At 39.5% G+C, this 22,876-nt stretch overlaps 2 protein-coding genes across 4 annotated transcripts in view; one reads left to right on the top strand and one right to left on the bottom strand.

Moving 5' to 3' along the window:
• Nucleotides 1-1,049: 1,049 nt before the first annotated feature.
• Nucleotides 1,050-21,908, bottom strand: diras1a (DIRAS family, GTP-binding RAS-like 1a). Of its 2 annotated transcripts, XM_051947352.1 has the most exons (5): nucleotides 21,786-21,908; nucleotides 15,881-16,114; nucleotides 5,748-5,932; nucleotides 4,481-4,651; nucleotides 1,050-4,190 (listed from the first exon to the last, which is right to left on the bottom strand). In XM_051947352.1, the coding sequence occupies exons 3-5, from the start codon at nucleotides 5,883-5,885 to the stop codon at nucleotides 3,900-3,902; spliced, it is 600 nt and encodes a 199-aa protein (XP_051803312.1). In that variant the 5' UTR covers nucleotides 5,886-5,932; nucleotides 15,881-16,114; nucleotides 21,786-21,908; the 3' UTR covers nucleotides 1,050-3,899. The 2 variants fall into 2 exon arrangements, with proteins under 2 accessions (XP_051803312.1, XP_051803313.1); XM_051947353.1 differs by lacking the exons at nucleotides 15,881-16,114; nucleotides 21,786-21,908 and adding an exon at nucleotides 15,557-15,858.
• Nucleotides 21,615-22,876, top strand: part of apc2 (APC regulator of WNT signaling pathway 2) — a 43,518-nt gene continuing 42,256 nt past the window's right edge. The window contains exon 1 of one of the 2 annotated variants that reach the window (XM_022194708.2): nucleotides 21,615-21,744. The gene's annotated coding sequence lies outside the window, so the exon portion shown is untranslated. Of the gene's footprint in view, nucleotides 21,745-21,857; nucleotides 21,983-22,876 lie in introns of those variants that run through there. The other variant, XM_022194707.2, reaches the window with a different exon arrangement.

Genomic DNA, 22,876 nt, shown 5'->3' with positions numbered 1-22,876 from the left:
TGCAGCCGAGAAAGCGTCGCGGTGAATGATTACTGCCGTTTTTGTCACAAAAATCTGCGAATACATGGGGTACTCTCAAGTACAACACTTATTTTTGAAAAGGCTACGCAACAAAAAACTCCTTCTGAACGATTAGCAGTGTTAGGAATAACTTTGTTAATGTTTGTGTTTGGTTACGGGAGGTGCGCAGGTGTTTTATGGGTAAACCAGGCGCTGAAGATGACGCAGCATTAACTCCCGCCTCCCGTGCCATGATTGGTCGTACCAAACTTTCCCGGGAGGGAAACGCGATTCAGTTCGCCCAATGCCAAACTGATTCTCCTGTATCTCCTAACATGGAGATAGGAGATTACATGGAGATTCAGTTTGGATTTTCCAAGCTACTACTCTGTTTGCATTTTTGACAGATAAATTAGGAGTTTCTTTGCATTAATGCAACATCAGACAGTTTCAGTTCCAACCAGTTTCAACAGTATCATAAAACTGTTTAAAAGCACAACATGTGTATTTAAAGTGATTTGGCAACATCAGCTGCAGTGTAAAAACACAGCAGCTCCAGTAATTTGGCTATAATTCAGCTATATTTTTTCTTATTTGTGTGTGTATGCAGGTAACGGAGAATATCTGTGTGCTTTTTGCCCCAGTGTATGTTGTATTGTATTTGGTTCCCAGAATCTCTTTGTCAGAGAGGGAGAGTGTAAATTTAGCACAACCCATAGTGACACATGAACAGCAGGCTGAAATAAACAGGAATCAAGCTTTTAGTGGCAAATAGCCGACAGTAATTTTCACACCATGTCTCCTTTATTTAATTGTGTCACTGAAAATAAAACTGCTCGAAGAGGTTTTAGCTAAACTATTTGATGTCATGCTCGTTAGATGGCACATTTTAGACCTGAAACTGTTATTAATGTAATGAAAGTCAGCTGAAGTGAAATAACTGGGGTTTTTTCTGTTACTGAAAGATCTTGTAGGATTCATCTTTACCTTACAACATAAAGATGAAGTCAGCTGAAGTGTGTGATGTAGTTTGCTTAGACATTAATGAATGAAGTAAATCTAACATTTATTTTTTTTACAGTGTCGAGGTGAAAGAATCATCTCAGTAAATATACATCCATTAAACCGCTGACAGAGATTTCTGAGACAGTTTCTGCATACAAAGAGCAGCCATTTTTAATATTGCTAAAGCCAGAGTGATACTAACAGAAAGAAAAAGTAACAAAGAGCTTTTTACAGTAAAATTAAACACACAGCTTCTTCCAAAAGTGCAACACACACATGTGATCAGCGTGGACACACTGACATGTAAACAACACGAGCCCATCTGAGAAGGATTAGTGTTTGTGCTTTTTGAAGTTTTAAGCTCACTTACAATCAGGTCATTTACAAAACTGTCAAGTAGAATGTAGGAAAGGCATTTCAGATGAACGACAACAGTTCAAGCAGCTTCCTGTTAGTGAAAGGAACAGTCCAACATGTAGAAGTCAGCTCGCTGTGATGACAAGATGAATATCAGTGCAGAGAAAAGTCCACAAAGTCTGTAGCTCAGCTTAGCACAAAACAAGGAAGGTTTTAGGGCTTTTCCATCGGTTGCATTTCTCAGTGATGCTTCTATTGTGTAAGGAAAATTTGGAAGTCTAACCGAACGTAAACATACAAACAGCTGTCACTGCTTATTGCATGCAGTTTCATCTGAGAATAGAAAATTATTAGTGTCATTCACATTGAATTTCCGTCTGTGGGATCGTCAGGAGTGGAGAGTTTAACATCACAATTTTAATACACACCTGACACATGAGAACTAACATGTCAGGACACCCAGTAAGCTCAATAGCCTGCTTTGGTTTGATTTATCAGACTAAAAGTGTAAAATACAAAGATGTGTCACATTTTCGACTTTCAAACGGTCTTTAAAAAAATCTTTTGTTGGGGGAAGTTAACCAAGTCTGACGAGACTAAAATTGTGATATTTCATTTTCTGACATTTTACAAATCAAGCAACTAATTGATTGATTCCCCCACCCATCCTACTTTATACAGTATTTTATTGTCTCTAATTTAGATTCGTCCTCTTCTAGTCAATGTGTTTTTCATTGTGGTTCATAAATGTCCTTTGTAATTAAATTTGGAATTGAACTTTGAATGGAACTTTTTTAAACGTCAAGATGTCTCCACATGACCAGGACCACATTAGAGCAGTATTTATCTCCTCAGCTAACCGGTTTTGTTGCTTTGCTCTATCGAAAGCAATAAAAGACTCCTTCCAATCATGCTGAAACAACTTGATTTACAAAAAAATTGGGACATTTTTTTTGCTTTGCAGGGCTGGGATCACAAAAACACGTAGCCCAGCACTGACCTATCAATCTTTTTTTTTTTTTTTAGCAATAAGAGCAACATTAAGAACAAAATTCTCTGTGCCTTCTAATGTGTGGATTTATGTAAACAAGTTGTTCAAACTAAGGTCTGTATCATACAATTCCAGCTGCTAGAGGCTTATAAGAAACAAATAACATAAATTAGAAAGTAATTAATAAAAGTACCCTCAAAAACTCCTGATTTATTGCAGCCAGAGCTAGGAGCTGGGCTGAGAGTTCACTGGTGCTTCCAGTCTTTGTGTCAAGCTAGGCTGGATCTACCTTTGCAGTAGACACACACAGAGATGAAACTATCTACAGCTGACAGAATAATCCAACATTCTGGACTGTTCCTTTCAATCATATGTACATTTCTCACAGCTGCATGCTTCTTTGGAGCCGTCTGTTGATGCAAACAGATCATTTATCCAGTATCCATGAAAACTTTGCTTGATAAAGTTTCCTGCTATGTAAACGTGAGAGTCTGCTGTTTCCACTGCAGTTCATCAGGTCTTCAGAGTACGTTCAAGTGGAGATTAAACGCAGTTCGTACATGTGTAGGCGTTGGTCTGATGACAGTGCTGAGAACATCCCGTCAATCAGCCACAACCACTGAGGAGGGAATCATGATGCTGTTAGTCTCAGTAGATAAAGAAATACTTCACTGCTTTTTATCTGCAGGATTTTAATGAATTAATTCATGAACAATGGGCAAAAACTTCCAAAATTTCACAGGATGTGATTGCAGATATCCAAAAGGTGTTTACAGGTTCAGAATCTGATTTGAGGGCAACTACATGTGACAGCAACCTTGACTGATCTTCCTAAAGTAAAGGCAATAAATGTGTTACCTTATTTGACAAAAATCCCTGGATTTTATTATTTCTGATGATTTGATGAACAAAGATGCCTGGTATGCTGAATAATTATAAGATCCACTAACAAAACTGGTTAAAAACACTATGTTCATTCCCAATTCTTATTATTTTGGGTGATGCTGATAAAACCTATTTGGAGGCCCTAAAAATTCTTATAGACAGAAAAAGGTCTTCCTCTCCTCTGCCACTAGGGGGCAGTGAACAAAGCAGACATGTGGGCTGTAATGGTGGCTCTGACAGCATAATGGTTAAGCTGCATACTGTAAAGAGCTGTTTCTGCTGCTACTATCTAAAATTATGATTGATCTGGTCTGTTAGGACAAACCAGGGCTGGGCTGTAACTTGACTGACTTTTGGTCCAAAATTCATTCAATAAAATCAGTGAAGTATTTCTTTATTTAAATGTCAGAGTGAGTGTTAATGGTGGCAGCGGTTAGCTGAGTGGGTAAAATGTTTTCTGTGAACATTTTCGCATCACAAACACATTCCAGTTCAGGCCAGGAGCCTCCTGAGGCCCTGCTATAAATATTCCAGTTGTTCTTTTGTTCGTCCAGGCTCCAGTATTCACGCAGACGGATTACAGTCACGAAAGAAGAAGAAGAAGAAGTGCTGCTTCCTCTGGTGTCTCCTCTACGGCGAGTCCTGTGCAGCCACCATCGCTCTACATGATGCTGCACTTCCCCTTCAGCTTGTCGGCTCTTTTATTTTTTCCCGAACGCTTCCCGTCGATGCTCAGACTCATGTCCCTCTTCTTCTCCAGGGACAGCAGCTCCTGGAACAGCTCCTTCACGTTGGAGTTCGTCTTGGCTGACGTCTCCATGAAGGCACACTTCCAGGAGGTGGCCTGAGCCTCGCCCTCCTTCGTCTCCACCTCACGCTGGGCCATCTCGTCGCTCTTGTTGCCCACGAGCATGATGGGAATGGACTCCACGGTGCCTTTGATGGCCAGAACCTGCAAGGTCAGAAAGTCCCACCAGTCAGGACTGTGAGTCCCACAAAATCCACAACAGCATGTCATGATAAAACTACTGATCCATCATTTAAAACGTCCTCTGTGTGGAGCACTGTGTGGAGCCCAAAGATACATAGATGCTAAAATGTGATAAATCTGGGTTTACAACTGAACAACCTCTCATCACAGAACTGTTATTAATGGATTCAACAGAGGAAGATACTCTGACCCTAAAACCCAACATGATGAAAACATGACGTAGCATTAATACGATGCTAACATGCTCCGACCTGCTGGTAGATGGGTTTGAGCTCTTCCAGTGACTGGCGGCTGGTGATGGAGTAGACCAGGATGAAGGCGTGACCTTTGGAGATGGAGAGGCGCTGCATGGCGGGAAACTGGTGGCTTCCAGTTGTGTCGGTGATCTGCAGCGTGCAGACGCTCTTATCACAGCTGATCACCTGCAGGGACAACAGGCACTGATCCATTACTGTCAGGCAATAACAGGGTCAGGCTGAGTGTCTACAGCTCCAAAAAAGCCTTGAAAGTCAGATATTTAGCTTACAGACATCTGAATGCTTGTTCTCGCTGCTGTGGACAGAAACATTAAGGAACTTAAATAAGTGATATTTATTTTTTAGTCACTAATGTTTAGTGTGTCATTGTAGTTAGTGTTTCTTTGTAGCTGTTTTGTGTCTCTGTGGTTGTTTTTCTCATTTTGTAGTCATATTGTATCGCTTTGTGGTCATGTTGTAGTCGTTTTGTGTCTCTTTGTGCTCATTTTGCCTCATGTTGTAGTCATTTTGTGTCTCTTTGTGGTCAGTTTGTCTCATTTTTTTAGTCGTTTTGTGCCTCTTTGTGGTCATTTTGTCTCATTTTGTAGTCGTTTTGTGTCTCTGTGATTGTTTATGTATATCAGTGTTTGTTTATGTCTCTTTGTGATAGTTTTTGTCTCTTTGAGGCCCTTTAGTGTTTCTCTGTGGTTGCTTTGTGTTTCTTGATGGTTGTTTTGTGTCTCATTTTGGTGATTTTGTTTCCCTTTGTGGCTGTTTTATTTCTATTTGACGTTGTTTTGTCTCTTCATGGTTTCTTTGAAGTCATCGATTGTTACTTTGTGGTTGGTTTGTTTCTCTTTCGAGGTCATTTGTGCATCTTTGTGGTTGTTCCATGGTTGGTTCTTATCTTTTCTTGGTAATTTTTGTCTCTTTGGTTTCCATTTGTGTCTCGTATGATTTTGTGTTTTTGTCTTTTAACTGAGTACTGACACTTCCAACAAGAAACTTTGGCACTAACAAAAGCAATGTGAAATTATTTTCAGTCATATTAGCTTTATATTATTGAGAAATATTGTTGTATAGACCTGTTAAGTAAAACATAAATATAAGAAAAATGTAAATAAATGTATGTTCTTAAAGATTTTATTGATGGAAATGTTGATTTTTTTTTTTAAACTGGTGAATTACAGAAACCCTAGGGTCAGTTCATTCTTCTGTGTTGTGATACTAAAATGCTGTATATCTGGTGTGTGACAGCAAACAGTCTGGTCTAATGTCTCACCTGTCTGTAGGTGTCCTCCACAGTGGGGATGTAGGTGTCTCTGAAGGTGCCTTTCACAAAGCGAAGCACCAGCGAGCTCTTCCCCACGCCGCCGGCTCCGAACACCACCACCCGGTAGTCGTTGCTCTGCTCAGGCATTCTGGGAGCTGGAGTCCAGCTGCTGCAGTGGATCAATGACCTGTAGGCTGAGGAGGAGATGTCTGCCTTATTTACTGAGGTTTGATCTAGAAATAATTTTGGGTGTGATACATTATTTTTGACATATCACTGACAGTATAAAGAATTTGATGATCTTAGACTGAGTTTGTCCTTGATTTGATTTGACTGATTTCACCAATACTGATTAGAAGTAATTGTACCATTATCCATTTATTTACTAAATCTGCACATGAAACTCTACCTAAACAGTACATGAAATTACCCTTTAAACACGAAGTAGCTTTACATCAGTGATGACATTTTGAGGATTAATTGTTGAATTGTAGAAGATTATAAAAGTTTATCTCAGAAACCATGAGGTCATCCTTTTCATTATTGTTTGTTGAATATTGAGGGATATCTTTGCTGGTTTAATACATTTTCAGAATTTTTTCACCCTTGAAAAAGCCAACAATACATTTCAGTCCAGTTCATTAATCCCTACATATCACCACATATGTGAACCGCTGAACCACGGAGCATCTGTGGTTACTTCAAAGTCTGTAATAACAGACAGGGAGCGTGTGCAGCTGCAGCTCTCTGACATTTAAATCTGTATGTGCTGACAGCCTCATCCTCACTGAGTTATTACAGACATGATGAAATGAAATGGATAAAAAAAAAAAACTAAAGCACAGGCCTCAGGGAGTTTCCCAGCATGCACCTGTACATGCAGTGCAGGTAGGACCAGTGTGTGAGCTGCTGGTGGTTCTTCATCAGAGCAGACTGACGTCACCACATCCTTATCTTCACCGCAAGACCCAGACCATTGACCAATCAGCAGCTCATTAATCACTCTGCACGCACACGCACACACCTGCCTCCTGACAGCATCCATTGTGTTTCTGAACGTAGTCATGGCAGCATCTCAATGCACCGAGCGTGTGTGTGTGTGTGTGTGTGTGTGTGTGTGTGTGTGTGTGTGTGTGTGTGTGTGTGTGTGTGTGTGTGTGTGTGTGTGTGTGTGTGTGCGTGCGTGCGTGCGTGCATAGCCTAATCACCGTAGTGAGAGAGCTCGGAGGAGCAGCGGACGGCAGAGATTTACACTCAGAGGAGCACAAACATGTCATCATCAGCAGCAGCAGCAGCAGGGCTGTTGTCATGGTTACCCGCCTGCCCACACCGTGTGATGTCACTTCCTGTGCGGAGGCAGGCAGCAGGGAAAACACCACCGACTGAAGCAGCATCAGCACTAGACACGCGTCTGAAGATATTTAACCTGATATGTGACATAACAGGGTTCTTATTGTCATCAGGGCTGATTAGGGCAGAGGCCTGATTCATGATTATTACAGACCCAGTTTAACAGGAGACGATGAAATGTCCTGTTGTCAGCAGTGTCTTCTAAAAGGATCATTCTAGTTTATTCCAGCCTGCTGTTTCTCCCATTGATGTGTCTGTTGTGTCTCTGTGGGTTGTGCTATCTTTGTACTCTCTACTTTTGTTGTAGAGATTAAGAAAAATAAGGACACCTACAGTGTATATGGGGGAAAAATCTGATTTTTCTATGAGCATTTTTTTTATTTTCAGTCTGGCTAAATGGAAACATCTAAATTTGCCACCAAGGACAGACATTTAGCTAGCTGCATTATGGATCCACATGTAGGACACTTGCTGTATGACCTTATCACTGACATTCATCCACTGGTTTGTCTCCATGTGAGTCTGACATTGTGGAAACTCTGCAGCTAAATACAACGAAGGATCACCCAGCGAACCATAAATGAGGACAACCACAGGTCATTTCTGTTAGATGGTCGATTATTGAACATGAGTGAAAAACTGTCCAGAGTGACTTAAAATCAGGCAAAAAGCGTGAGGTCCCTGCAGCTTTCCAAAAAACCTGATTTAAATGAATCATCTGAAGTATCTCCATCCAGGATTCTTGCTGTCTGGTCTGATCCATATTAATCTTTCCTCTGAAGGTCGTTTTTTACATGAGGCATGTCCTTTATCCCTTCCCAACCTCCATCATATTCCTAGAGACTCTAGCTACTTCATCTCCACTGCTACTATTGCTCCCCTCGTCAGCTCAGGTAAACCAGCCATTGCAAAACACTGGTAAACTGAAATGTACGGAAAGATTTCCTAGGAGCTGACAGACTAAATCAACACTGTGTGAACTTGTTTAGATTTAATGTAACTGATGCTCATTTATGAGTAAAAGTCCTGCACTGAAGCTTTAACATAAAAATTTCAGTCTGCAGATTAATGATTTCTCTGACTGAACTTTGCCAAAGATTGTCTATGAGTGAAGACGCATCTGACCCTCAGTGAACTGTGAAGACTGTTCTCTGAGAAATGATCAGCTGATGAGCTCACACAGACGCTGCTGATCAATATCTGCAGCTGTTTAAGCTCAGAGCAAAGAATCACAACAACTTTTATTTGGATCAAACAGTTTGTTAAACATTAGCTGAAAAAAAAATCACAGCATCCAAAGATTCATCATTGTTATAAATATATTTATTTATTTTAAGGACATTTTTGACTCATTTTACAGATTTTTGGGACATTTTTGTCTTATTTTTCACATTGTTTTTGTTTTCTAAAAAAATAACATTTTTGGCAGATTTAATAATAGTCTTTGAAGCATTGCAACTGCTTGTTCCACACATTTTACATTCTAATGTTTCTGCTGCACTTAGGTAATATTTCTGGGAATATTTTGTTCTTGAAACATGCTTGCAACATTTGATCAATATGTTCTGACATTTAATTCTTTAATTTTTTTCATTTCACATGTTTTATTAATTTTTCAAGCATTTGATGACTGAAAATGTGCGTTTTTTAACTTCATATCCTTTTTATCTTTTCATTACTTGTCATATTGTTATTACATTCTAAAATATTTACACGTTTTTTTCTTTTCTTTTTGACATTTAATTCTTTCTAACATTTTACAGGAAAAAAAATTGTCAGACAATGTTTTTTTTTTAATTAACATTTACATTTTCAGACATGGGGCTGCTCAGCGGCGTAGTGGTTAGCACTTTTTCCTTGCAGCAAGAAGATCCCTGGTTCAAATCCCGGGGTGGGCCTGGGATCTTTCTGCATGGAGTTTGCATGTTCTCCCTGTGCATGCATGGGTTTTCTCCAGGCACTCCGGCTTCCTCCCACAGTCCAAAAATATGCTGAGGTTAATTGAGTACTCTAAATTGCCCGTTGGTGTGAATGTGAGTGTGATTGTTTGTCTGTATATGTAGCCCTGCGACAGACTGGCGATCTGTCCATGGTGTCCCCTGCCTTCGCCTGAGTCAGCTGGGATAGGCTCCAGCATCCCCGCGACCCTAGTGAGGATAAAGCGGTGTATATTGGATGGATGGATTTTCAGACATTAAAATGTAATAATTTTAACTTTCTATTATCTTCTGCTGCTTCTTACTTGGAATATCTTTTGTACATTATAGTAATATTTTTATGACAAGTTTCATGACGACACTAATTTACATATGTGTCATATTCAATCCATTTATTAATGATACTTTCACAAGAAAGACTCTATTTTGTAAATATTTGTCAAAAAAGCCTAATGAAATTGACCATGATTCAGTGTTTAAAATCAAAACAAGGGGAAACATCAAATGGGGTTGAATACTTAGTATGGGCGCTGAAAAAGAAACTTGATGAGATTCAGTGGGGGACTGAAAACCTTCAGATGGCTCCAACAGCTAGCTAACATGCTAACAGCAGCATGTCAGTAGTATATCAAAAGCAGAAAAAATGAACACTAACCGTGTCATTTTCCTACCATCTAAAATAAGAAGGTGTGAACTGAAATACACAGCAGGGAGTTCACACACGCAGTCATGTTTCCATCACTACACACTGATTTCAATCCATTATATGAATGTACATCAGGGGCGACTGGTCAATAGAGGGTGCTAGGGCGCCGCCCCCTCGAGAGTGCCTATAAAATAAGAGTGGCGACATGACGGGTCCAAAAAATTTTGGTCACGTGATCTATAGGAGCCATTTTGTTTCCAATTCATGAACGCCGGTTATGCCTGTTAACGTTGTTTACAACGCAGAGAGTAATTCTAGGTCTTTTTTGGCTTCATAAATACCTGAAAAATGACGGGCTGTTGTGCCGTTGGGTGCACAAATCGATCGGAGAAGGGATTACACATGTTTATATTTCCCAGGAGTAGTGAAAGAATGAAACTGTGGGAAAATAAAGTCCGGAGAGTGGGATGGAAACCGACTTCATCATGATTTTTGTGCCAGGTTAGTCCCATGTATGTACTTTCATGTTATGATGTATGGGTGAATGACAGATAGAAAAGTTTGATGTGATTTTAGGCAGTTGTGGTTATTTTGACTTTGACCATTTTCATGCAAGGAGATGCATGAAATATGGGCCGCTGAAGTTTAACGAGGTAACCCGTTAAACTTCAGCGGCCCATCTGAGCTTCGACAACAGCCTCCCTGTTCATTCACATGATTTCCAATTCAACAAACAGCTGACAGTTTTCTGTTTCCTATTTTCTGTTTTCCGTCCAACCTGCAGTCACTTATCAGCCTCATATGACCCGAACAGGCTCCGTGTTGTTCACCTGTTTCTGGGCTGTTAGCCGCCGTTAGCATAAGGATGCTGTTAGCCATATGCTTACAGCTGCAGCAGCATACAGGCGGATGGGAAAACGTATTTTACTAAATTTACCAAAGCTGCAAACTCGATGATAGAAACATTATACACCCATGGAAAGCTTAGATTCTCATGAATCCGCCGGTATAAACCACTTTCAGATGTGATTACCACAGCGGGTAATATAAACACATTTGTCCAACAAACAGCAAATAACGTAAACAGCACAACTCACCTTTGAAGGCTCAAAACTAGTCACAGATGAAAATATTCTACTAAAAACGACCATAATCCAACCTTGGACATCCAGACAAAACAAGCCAGTAAATTATTTTGTCCAAAACATGTCTTGAAATCAGTAAACAAGCCATAGTTTTCGTGAATGTGCACCTCGCGCTGCGCGTCCCATATTGAGTGAATGGAAACAAAATGGTGTCAAATCCCCAGTTGTCGCCACTCTCATTATATAGGCACTCTAGCCCCCTCTGTCTCACATCATGTAGAGAGTCACAGCCCTTCCTTTAATAAAACGTTTTTAAAATTACATTTACATATATATCCTATGTTTTAACAAGCAAAATGGATAATAGAGACTGTAGAGAGTTACTAAGATGTATAATTTATAATAAAAAGTCAGATTAGAAACATCATATCTGGCCTGGGGCACACTGATCTTTCTCCATTGACTCTCGTTATAACTTTGACATGCGCAGTTCGTTCCTCTTCAATACAAGAGACAGGAGACCGCGGGCGCAGGATGACCGCGGTCCGTGTACGTCGCCGTCATTCTATTTTCGATTTGGGGTCAAAACACCAAAAACGGATAACGGCCGTTTCCCGTTTTTCGTTTTCAAAACAAAAATCGGAAAACGGAAAACCAATCCGTTTTCCGATTTTCTTTTTTCAATAAAAACGGATATCAAAAAACAAATTAGAAGTTAAATTTCATTTTTTGATATCCGTTTTCTAACTACACTTTTGCAAGACAAACATCAGAAATGACGACGTACACGGACCCGCTCTCCTAGAACCAAATCAAAACATAAATGTTGTTAACCCTTTAAGCTTCAGTCAATTCCAGCCATTTTCAGTACAAAAAATCGCTATTCTATTTTTAAATAAAAAATATGATGAGACATACAGGGAATATTGGACGGGCATCGCCAGGTGCATTTCCTTGAAAACGACCTATTCTTGGTAAATATACCGACTTCAAGACATGTTTTGGACGAAATATTTTACTGACTTGTTTTGTCTGGATGTAAAAGGTTGGATTATGGCCGTTTTTTGTGGAATATTTTCATCTGTGTGTAATAATGAACCCGGAAATGTGAGTCGCGCTGTGTGCGTTGAAGCCGTGTATAGAGAACGGATGGATGGATATTCGTTGTTTGTCGGACAAATGTGTTTTTCTCACCCGCTGTTGTAATCACATCTGAAAGTGGTTTATACCGGCGGATTCATGAGAATCTAAGCTTTCCATCGGCGTATAGTGTTTGTATAATCGTGTTTGCAGCCGTCGGACATTCTTTAAATTCCTATGCAAATTAGTAGGTGTACCGCCAGCGGTACACTGAAGTTTTTAAACTGCACAAACACACAGTGCTTATCTTACATGTTAACGTGCTTGGTGGTAGGGTCCATGCAGGGATCTTACCCTTAACCCTGCCCTCACAAGCCTTGACATTTCTTGATGACAGGTAGCCGGTCATCATTTTGCGGCCAAATGATGATCCAGTCTGGAAGAACATTTAATGTTGAAAATCGTGTATTCTGAGCTAGAGCACCCAGAAGGTGGCGATGTTCACATTATTACTATGACATTCAGATATAGTGGATGAGATTGTTCACAAAGTATATAAAAACTAGGCATGCAATTATGATAGACCGCTTCGGCAGTGCTGTTCTGACTATTACATTTATTTCTTAAGTCACCCTGCTAGTCCTGTGAATAAATAAGACAGCAGTGAAATCCATTGTACACGATTTGCTTGCCCTTTGGGGTAACTCTTGTAATATTGGGCTATAAAAATAATAAATAAATAAAAAACGGATATCAAAAAATGAAATTTAACTTCTAATTTGTTTTTTGATATCCGTTTTTATTGAAAAAAGAAAATCGGAAAACGGATTGGTTTTCCGTTTTCCGATTTTTGTTTTGAAAACGAAAAACGGGAAACGGCCGTTATCCGTTTTTGGTGTTTTGACCCCAAATCGAAAATAGAATGACGGCGACGTACACGGACCGACCGCGCCCGCTGAGCGATCAGAGCAATCAGAGGGAGACAGCCTGTCTCCCTCTGATCGCTTTACACACCACCGTCCATGGGGTGGCAGCAGAAGCGAGCGGTTTGTTCATCCGCTTGCCTTTAATTAAAACTTGCATACAAAAAATAACACAGATGTAGAGGTGCTGGCTTTAATCTCTAAAATGTGAGGATTTACTTTTTGTCATTTAATAATGTAAATAGAAATGTTAGTTGACACAAGTGGCACTTTAGACTGAAAGCCTGTTGATTTTCATATTCTGAAATCTGAGGAATTACTGTTTTTCTTTATTTTCATTGTAAATATTTAATGCTAGTTGACAGAAGCACTTTGGGCTCAAAGCCTAAGATAAGATAAGATAAGATAGGTTTTATTTGTCACATGCACAGTTATACATAGTATAATCCCTAATGGTTTCAGTATTTTGTTTTCAGGCAAAGTGACAAATTTTTATTGCTTTGATCTTAAATATGCAGATTTGCTGTTTTCTCATTGTCATGTAAGGTTGTTAATGTAAAAGTTAGCTCACAGAAGCACTGTCTGCTTTAAGCCTTATAGTTAGTTTTTTTTAACAAAATGTCCAATGTTTGTTGGTTTCACAGGTATGGATTTGTTTTTGTTTATATGAGTATGTAAATATAAATATGTTGTTCCAAAGATTTTGCTGGACAGAAGAAGCACTTGGCACTCTTTGAAGCTGGAAAAATGAATTGTTTCTCTTTTTTTATACTTTTGAAGTAAAAAATAGATTTGCATATTTATACATTCTTAATTAGTTTAATTATAGAAAAGGAGATTTTAAGGGTTTGTGTGTACCAATTACACCTTATCTGGAGCAAATCATATCAAACACTGGGGAGATAAATTCAAATTCACTAGCTGATAACATTTACGTGCATTTAATTGTCTATTTGACTCAGCAGTAGTGCTTAGGTGTACCCTCGTAGCACATCAAATGGCTGTGAACATAATTTACATCAATTCTTGTATTCCAGTGTTGCCGACTCTGCTATTTGGTTTGGTAAATTAAGTGTGCCCCCCCCAAGAGAAAAATTCACCAGCCCCCACTGATGTACATTCATTCAGTCTGTCTATTAAAATGTGATGTCTGACATTGATTTTGGTCCCCAGAAGAGGAGCAAGGTCCCAAAATGTGACTGGAAACAGACTTGTCCCCCACACACACACACACACACACACACACACACACACACACACACACACACACACACATGTTTGTTTTTCTATACCGGTGGGGACTTACCATTGACTCCCATTCATATCTAACTCCTAACCCTTACCCTAACCCTAACCTTAACCATCACCAAATCAATGCCTAACCCTAAACAAACGTTTTTGCACTTTTACATTTTTTATTAACAACAATATGGCCAAGAAAACGGTGTTGCCACCCGTGGTGACCTCATTTTAGGTCCCCACCTTAAGACAAGTCCCCACCTTTATAGCAAATAGTCAGGTCAAAGTCCCCACCGGTATAGCAGAAACAAGTACACACACACACACACACACACACACACACACACACACACACATTCAGGCTGTAAGGAGAAGCTGCTGCAGTTTCACACCTCCACTTCACTCCTCACAGTTTGTGCTGAACATCTCGTATTTAAGATCCTGAAGTGCTGCCACGTTAAGCTGAACGTGTTTCAGTGATCCTCATAGTAAAAATCCATGTCTCCTGGATATTTGAGCTTAATAATAAAACCCCTGAAATGTGACATTTTCCTGCATCAAGGATTTTTACTTTTGATACTTTAGGTACATTTTCCTTAAGTTTGACCTTTGCCATTGCTGGATTTTGACTTCTGTAGAAACACGTAGTACTTCCTCCACAACTGAATAATGAAACAGTTGGAAATGAGCCTTGCACTTCTAACATTTTGGGAAGGCAGAGAGGTAAATGGAGTGATGACATCAAGAGGTGGAATGCAGTCCTACACTGAAGTGAAGAGAGCTGCAGAGAACAGACACAAATGGAGATCTACGGTGACCAACCGTCAGAACGACGACAGCACATGATGATGAGGATGATGATGATGATGATTTCTGAAATTTACATATTCCTCATTACTGCAATTTTTTTTTCCAGTAAGATGTAAATGCAGGACTTTTACCTGTAATTAAGTATTTTTACTATGTAGTATTTGTATTCTTACTAAAGTAAAGAACCTGAATATTTCCACTACCAAACCCTGAAATGAGATATTTTCCTGTACTTTTACTTTTAATACTTTCAATACATTTTCCCTACACTTTTACTGAAGTAACATTTCGCCACATTCCTTTTACTTGTAATTGAGCATCTTTACTGGGTGATAAAAGCACATTTTATTAACTGAATAAAGAACCATTAAAATGTGGCATTTTGCTGCACAATGATGATGTTTTTACTTTTTGTTACTTTTGTCCAGTTTTTTTTCTGAAACTAATGTATTGTATTATTTATTGTCTCCTTTCAATGAGGCGAAACACCTTCACATCTGTCTGTAAGATAATTATGAATATACAGAATAAGAGTAATGGTGATAGTAGAATTTCCAGTTACATTAAAGTCTTACAGACCACTATTTCTCTGATATTTCTTTGCTGATGATGACATTTCATGGCTTTACCAGACTGTGGTCACGACACACGCACGCACACACGCACGCACGCATACATGCAAACATACACACACACACACACACACACACACACACACACATACATACATGCACACACACACACCGACCTGATGCTTTTGTTTCCACCAGCTGCAGCTCCACAGTCTCATTATCTCCTCACATCATGTTACTCAGTCTGATTGCACTCAATAGTAAGGACGGGACGGGCACGCGCACAGTCGGGCAAACGCACCCATGCCCCATTACATGCACACGCGCAGACAATGTTGGGAATAGAACCACAGCATCATCGGGGAAGGACTGTGGAACCACACCGACTGTGGCGCTCTGTCTCCGAGCGGCTTCCCTCTCCTCCCTCGGCCTTCGGTGCGTGTCTGTCGGTGAGAGTGTCGGCGCTGCGGCCGGTGTGGGTGTGATGTCTGCGGACTCACCGTGTCTCAGCGGATCCTCCCGGTCTGCGTGTGTTTGTCTGCGGGGTTTGTCTACTTCGGAGCGGCTGTGAGGATCCTGAACCCTCCGAAGTCTGACTCACACCATCATCACCATCATCATCATCATCATCATCATCACCATCATCACCATCAGACCTGCCGCTGATCAACTCACATCAGCCCTCCTCTTCCTCCTCCTCCTCCTCCTCCCTCCATCACCTCCTTCCTCTGCTCCTGCAAAAAACAAGAAACAACACGTCTGCTCTAGTTCCAGTTCACTTGAGTTTCACAATAAAAGCTTAATTTCCTTAATGTAATTGAAGTAAACTTCTTCTGAAACAGTTTTCTGACATGAAATTCACCCAGCTACACAGAGTTGATGCCCTTACATTAAACAACTCACATGTAGTAACATTTTGAAATACTACTGATTAAATTCAGCTTTTTGAAAATCCAGATTTTGCACTAATGTAAGCAAATTGTTATTGTGTTACGTGATATTTTGAGTGTTTTGATGGAATTTAAAGTTTTAAATATCTTAAATATCAATATATATATTTACAATTGTGTTTGCATTTTTATTTTGAAAGCTGTATGCTGCTGCAAACCGGAGGTCTTATTTTCAGCATCCTCCCCCTCCAAAATAAAAATACATCTTCCCTCCATCAGCGTCACTCAAGCACGTCATCAACAGAAATAACAAGTGAGTGGAAAACATAACATGACACCTCATATGGATCAGATCAGCTTATATTAGACTTTAGTGATGCAGGTAATGATGGTTATTCACCTCTTTAGATGTAGCCTGTGGAATGATTGATTATTGATAACACTGATTACATGATTCACAAAAGGGCTTTATTTGTTCAAGTGTAAAAGAAAAGAGTAATTTTATTTTTAATTGCAATGAAAACAGTTATTTTTGTCTCTCGTAGTCATTTTGTGTCTGTGATCATTTTGTTTGTTTAGTGTCGCTTCTTGTAGTTGTGTGGCCATTTTGTGTTGATTTTGTGTGTCTTTGTGAGTTTCTGTATTTCTAAGGGATTGTTTTTGTAATTTTGTGTGTCTCCTAGGTTTTTTTTGTGTTTTTCTGGTTTTGTGTCTATTTGTGGTTGTTGTGTGACTGTGGGTTTCTTAATTTGAAGGTACTGCCTTTGTGCTTTTGTTTCTCCTAGTTTTTTTGCGTGTGTTTTTTGTTATTTTGTGTCTATTTGTGGTTGTTTTTGTGTGACTCTGTGGGTTTCTGAATTTCTAAGGGATCGTCTTTGTGCCTTTGTGTCTCCTAGGTTTTTTGTGCGTGTGTTTTTGTAGTTTTGTGTCTATTTGTGGTTGTTTTGGGTGTCTTTGTAGTCATTTGGTGTGTCTGTGGTTCTTGTGTAAGTCTCTGTAGCCAAGTTGTGTGTCTGTGTTTCATTTATGACTGAGGTCATTTTGTATCTTTCAGGTCATTTTGTATCTCTCTACATTGATATGTTGTGGGTCAGATTTGGATTTCTGTTTGTGGTGCTTTGTTCTCACCTAGTGTTATGTTATGCAACGTTGAAGCTTCAGACTTTGTCAGTGATCAATACCTGATTGATCACACAGTTTCATATGCTGTATGTTTCTGTGGATGAGAGGTTGAGCAGTGGAAACAAAATCATTTGTCTCCCTCTGGTGGAAAAGACAGAGCACTGCAGAGGAACAAGTCAGACTGGGAATCTGTTATATTTCTGTTTTCCAGGAATATCTTCAGAGTGGATGCTTTGCTGAAGTGTCAGTTTAGAAAAATAAAAATATTCCATTATGAGTAAAAGTCACACATGAAAAATCCTCCTTCAATAAAGGTATGTGAGGAAGCACAAGCTCCCTACTTGCGGACATGAAGGACTCAAGTTTTGTTTGTTTGTTTCCTATTTTTAGCTCAGTGGCTACAGAGAAATTTGTACTTTTAAAAGTTAAGTTTTACATGTCTTTTTTATGCAAGCAGCCTGCTAAAGACATTGAGTTTGCAGAAGTCTTCACCTGAGTTTCTTTCTTGTGGCAGCCACCTGGCCGTGGAGGCTAAAGAGGAGACACAAAACAGCTCTTTCATAGGTTCTCTGAGTAGGTGAGATCTCAGATATGATTGGACTATAGGTATGTCTTGATTGTCGTCAAGTTTCTGCCCTATATATATATATGTGAGAGTAAATTCAGTGTTTAACCATGAAGGTAGCACAATGCAGCACTGCTAACTGTTGAATACAAGTTATGAAAGTTTTCTTCTAAGTTTTTTTCCCCTTGCAATTGTTTTTGGTTTCTTTTTCCTCTTTCTGGAAATGTGCTATTTGTTTTGTTTTTTAAAAAGAGGAAAATAAACAGCTTCTGATTTTGTCATCCACATGCCCTGCATGGCTACCTCCTACAAGGGAACCTTGCAGTTGTGTTAGAGGTGGGATTTGAACACAGCACTCTACAGGAGAGAATAGTATCATGATGTTCATCAGACATCCAATCCTTCCTCATCTCTGGTATGAAGACACTTCTTTGTTGTTTAATCTCTTTAAAAAGTATTGCTTCGGTCAGTTTAGACTAGTGCATAAACATTCTCATTTTTTCAAAAAAATATCTGGGAAAAGATCTTGACTTCCATCTCTGACTGTATCCACTTTTACCCGTACCTCTGGTTGTCGCTCGCCTTCAGCAGCCGCTGCAGGTGGAAACTCAAACCCCTCTGTGCCTTCAGCACTTTCATCCTCCATGTCTGCCAAGGGCCTTTTCCTTGTTAAACAACCTCTTCCTTGTCTTCATTTATTCTGTGTTCTACTACCAAATCTACACAGGCATAATAATCCCACCTATTACAAAACTGTCGTGTTCGTCCTTGCAACATGCAAAAGTACTGCAGTGAATGTAGTCCTGGTTTGATTGTTGGATTGATGTATTCTCATATATTAGATTATTAATAGTGAAGCATCAGTGTGTCTGTAGCCTGTTACTGTTGGAGCTGCTGCAGGTTTTAAGTATTTTATATCCAATTTTTACACAGGGACAGCAGATAAATATGAGAAATTTTCACAAAACAGTTTCCTGAACATCCGCATTCTGGAGTGGCCCAGCCAGAGTCCTGACCTCAACTCGATTGAGATGCTGTGGCATGACCTCAAGAGAGCGATTCACACCAGACAGCCAAAGACTGTTGCTGAACTGAAACAGTTTTGTTCAGAGGAATGGTCTAAAATTCCTCCTGATCGTTGTGCAGGTCTGATCTGCAACTACAGGAAGCGTTTGGTTGAGGTTATTGCTGCCAAAGGAGGGTCAACCAGTTATTAATTTTAAAGGTTCACATACTTTTTCCACCCTGCACTTTGAATGTTTACCTGTTGTGTTCAATAAAAACATGAAAACCTATACATTTTTTGTGCTGTACTATTTAAGCAGACTGTGTTTGTCTAGTTATATGACTTAGATGAAGATCAGAACATATTTTATGACCAATGTATGCAGAAATCCATGTAATCCCAAAGTCTTCACATACTTTTTCATGCAACTATATAAAAGTCACGTTCTGAAGTGTTTTTTTCTTTCTGCTGTTGAAATTAAACAACTTGGGGTTTAACTTTACATCATTTCATCTTGAGTTTATTGGTTATAAATCAGCGTCAACAGTGTATGCTTATCAGGCTAGCTAATGCTAGCTAAGACTTTGTTAGCTAGCCAATGTTAGCATCTTGTCTGTTAATGTTAGAAAATGAAAACACGATATTTTACTAATTTCAATTGCAAAATTTTACCATTAATAATTTTAAAGTATTATTACAATCATTTCCTTGTTTAAGTACCTTGCCAATTACCATTATGTATGAAACAATATGTGTTTAGCTAACAATAGACCCTTTAATAACCCACGTCACGAATGACGTCACAGCTTTAGCTGGAGGCAAAAGAGGAAGCCCGCGGCTGTGACCAAAAGGCGAAAGACTGAGGGACTAGGCTCTATCAACTTTTTTAAAATGTCGTCCTGTTGTGTTTTTGGATGCCAGCATTGGAGGAATGACATTGGGCAAATTAAAGGCAAATTAAACGCAAATTAAAGTTTTATAGGATTCCACCGAACACTCGTGCTCAGAGGGAACGAAGACAGTTGTGGTTAAATGCACTGAGGCGAAAAGACTGGACAGAGACGATCAGCTGCAGTCAATTCCAGCCATTTTCAGTACAACAAATCGCTAATATTCTATTTGTAAATAAAAAATATTCAATTCAATTCAATTCAATTCAGCTTTATTCCAGACACTGGGTCCAAATACACACACCATAAGAACAAGGACACAACAAGACAGAAAAAAATACAATCAAAAACAATAACCCGTTAAATATGACGAGAAATACAGGGAATATTGGACCCGCATCGCGAGGTGCATCTCCTTGAAAACGACCGATTCGTGGATTATATACCGACTTCAAGACATGCTTTGGACAAAATAGTTTACTGGCTTGTGTCGTCTGGATATCCAAGGTTAGATTATGGCCGTTTTTTGTGGAATATTTTCATGTGTGTGTAATAATGAACCCGGAAATGTGAGTCGCGCTGTGTACGTTAAAGCCGTGTACAGAGAAAGGATGGATGGATATTCGTTATTTGTCGGACAAATGTGTTTATATTACCCGCTGTGGTAATCACATCTGAAAGTGGTTTATACCGGCGGATTCATGAGAATCTAAGCTTTCCATCGGTGTATAGTGTTTATATAATCGCGTTTGCAGCCTTCGGACATTCTTTAAATTCCTATGCACATTAGTAAGTGTACCGCCGAGGGTACACTTAAGTTTAACGGGTTAAAAATGCTCGAGTTTGCAGCGCAAACTCCCAGCGCAAACTAAATACTCCCAGTCCTGCTTGACTTCTCGCTCCGCTTTTGCCTCCAGCATAAGCCCCGCCCACAAAAAACGTCACAATGTTTGTAAACAAATAAAGGGTCTATATGCATTCAGAATGCACCGTTTCACTGGTTAAAAGACCTCATCAGCTGATGAACGTATCTGAGTAAAATATACTTTTAACTCAGTTGAGATTATTAAAGGCAAAAACATGTTAAGGCAAAAACACATTTGTATGCACATGTCCAACATGAATGCAAGTATTATTTTATATGGGGCGGCATGAATCAGTGGGTAGAGTGGCCGTCTTGCAACTGGAAGGTTGCCGGTTCGATCCCGGCCTCATATCCCTGAGCAAGACACCTAATCCCTGGTGGGTTGTGGTTAGCGCCTTGCATGGCAGCTTTCGCCATCAGTGTGTGAATGGGTGGATGTGACGTATCATGTAAAGCGCTTTGGATAAAAAGCTATATAAATACAAGTACAGACAAGCTAAAGCCATGATTAATAGAATATGCAAAAATGGTGCATTAAATAAAAGCAATCAATATGTTGTTTCCACTAGTTTGCAAAAATATTAGTAGATTTTTGCTATAGAATGCATGCTATACCTGCACTGGAGATCATTTCAAGCATATACACAAAATAAACTCTGAGTAACATAATTGGTGACATCAGTTTGAGCTGTGCTTTAGTAGAGATGTGGGTTTATTATGTTTTCAGCGTTACATTGAGGCAATTTTTTATTTGCATTTTTTAAAATTATAATCTTGAATTTATTAGTAAATTAATTGCATTATCAATTAATGTACATATACACGTTTAGCAAATGAAGACTCGTGAATTAACAGCGCTCTTTGAGTTATGAAAGGAATTGTAAATGTTTAATTGCCCCACATGAAGGACTGTACAGATCCAGCACCCCCCCTCTAATCTCCTCTCCTCTCCTCCTCCTCCCTCCTCCTTCCTCCTCACCCCTCTCCTCCCTCTCAGTGATCTTCAGCTCTGCTCGGAGTCATGAGGTAAGCACCGACCGCTCCTTCTTTTCTCGCTTACATCTCACCTTTAGTCCGATGTTGTCCCGGTTTTCCATCCGTACCGACCCTCCTGCTCTCCCTCAGCCCGGCTCGGCTCGGTTCGGCCCGGATTTGCCGCTAAACGCTGCGGATAAAAGCCGAACAGAGGCTCGTTGACTGGCGCAGATCAGACGGGAGGAGGCTGATGTGTCCGCATTTTTAACAGCTGCGGTGCAGATTTCAGGTCTGAATTTCAACCTGTTTGTTTGTTTGTTTCTCCGAGCTGCTTTTATATTTTCATTTCAGCCACCGTTTATGCGGGTTTTGTTGATTTATTTATTTATTTTTTTAGAGATGAGGGTGGGGGTGCGTCCTGCATTTTCTCCTTCATGCAGGCAGAGGGATGGAGGATGGAGGAGCTGATGAATCATAGATGTCGTCAGAAAAGCAGCAGCAGCAGCAGCTAAAATCAGGTCAAATATTCCAAATGCAAACCAGGAAAAATCACGAGAAAAATTCATATTCCAAATCTCATCCTGCAGATCTGTCTATCAAATCTGTTTTCTGCCTCATCCAGCTGTGTTTATATTTGACATTTTATTGCTCAAAGTCACATTGAGCTCCTGATTCATCCTCATTTATTGAATTCGTATCTGGCCCTTTTTTTTTCTGGCTGGTTGATCATGAGACTCTTGGTGGTTTAAAAGCTCTGATTTTATTGGACCAAAGAGTTTATAGTGGCTGTTTTTCATCCAACATATGCTGATTTCTTCCTTAATTTACATCATTTATCAGTGTCCTGTCTTTATGAAGTGGTGGACTTAATATTGATTTATTGCAGGTATCATAGAAGGTGAATGGAAAGGCTGCAGGGTTGTAGGTTTCTGGTGTGTTTTGATGCATTCAAGTGTTTAAAAAAAGAATAATTTAAAGCAACAGACAGACAGATTTCCCTATACATAATTCCAGAAACAATACAAAGCAGACAAGCAGAATGTCCCGACATTGCTGTTTTTGATATTTTATCTTTATTTCATTAACTGCCGTCTTAGTGTCTAGTATTTGAATGAAAGTCAATGAGGAGACCGTGATTGGACGGGTTTGTAAAAGATTTCTTTTATATGAGCAAACCGAGAAG

The sequence above is a fragment of the Acanthochromis polyacanthus genome, chromosome 4 (assembly GCF_021347895.1).
Source record: "Acanthochromis polyacanthus isolate Apoly-LR-REF ecotype Palm Island chromosome 4, KAUST_Apoly_ChrSc, whole genome shotgun sequence".
NCBI classification, from domain to species: Eukaryota; Metazoa; Chordata; class Actinopteri; family Pomacentridae; genus Acanthochromis; species Acanthochromis polyacanthus.
This window is presented reverse-complemented; position numbering and strand designations above follow the sequence as displayed.

Coding starts and splice junctions, on each gene's coding strand:
- diras1a (XM_051947352.1), bottom strand. CDS start 5,885: ATGCCTGAGCAGAGCAACGACTACCGGGTGGTGGTGTTCGGAGCCGGC. Junction 4,652..5,747: donor TGGAGGACACCTACAGACAG/GTGAGACATTAG, acceptor TTGTCCCTGCAG/GTGATCAGCTGTGATAAGAG. Junction 4,191..4,480: donor TCAAACCCATCTACCAGCAG/GTCGGAGCATGT, acceptor CTGACCTTGCAG/GTTCTGGCCATCAAAGGCAC.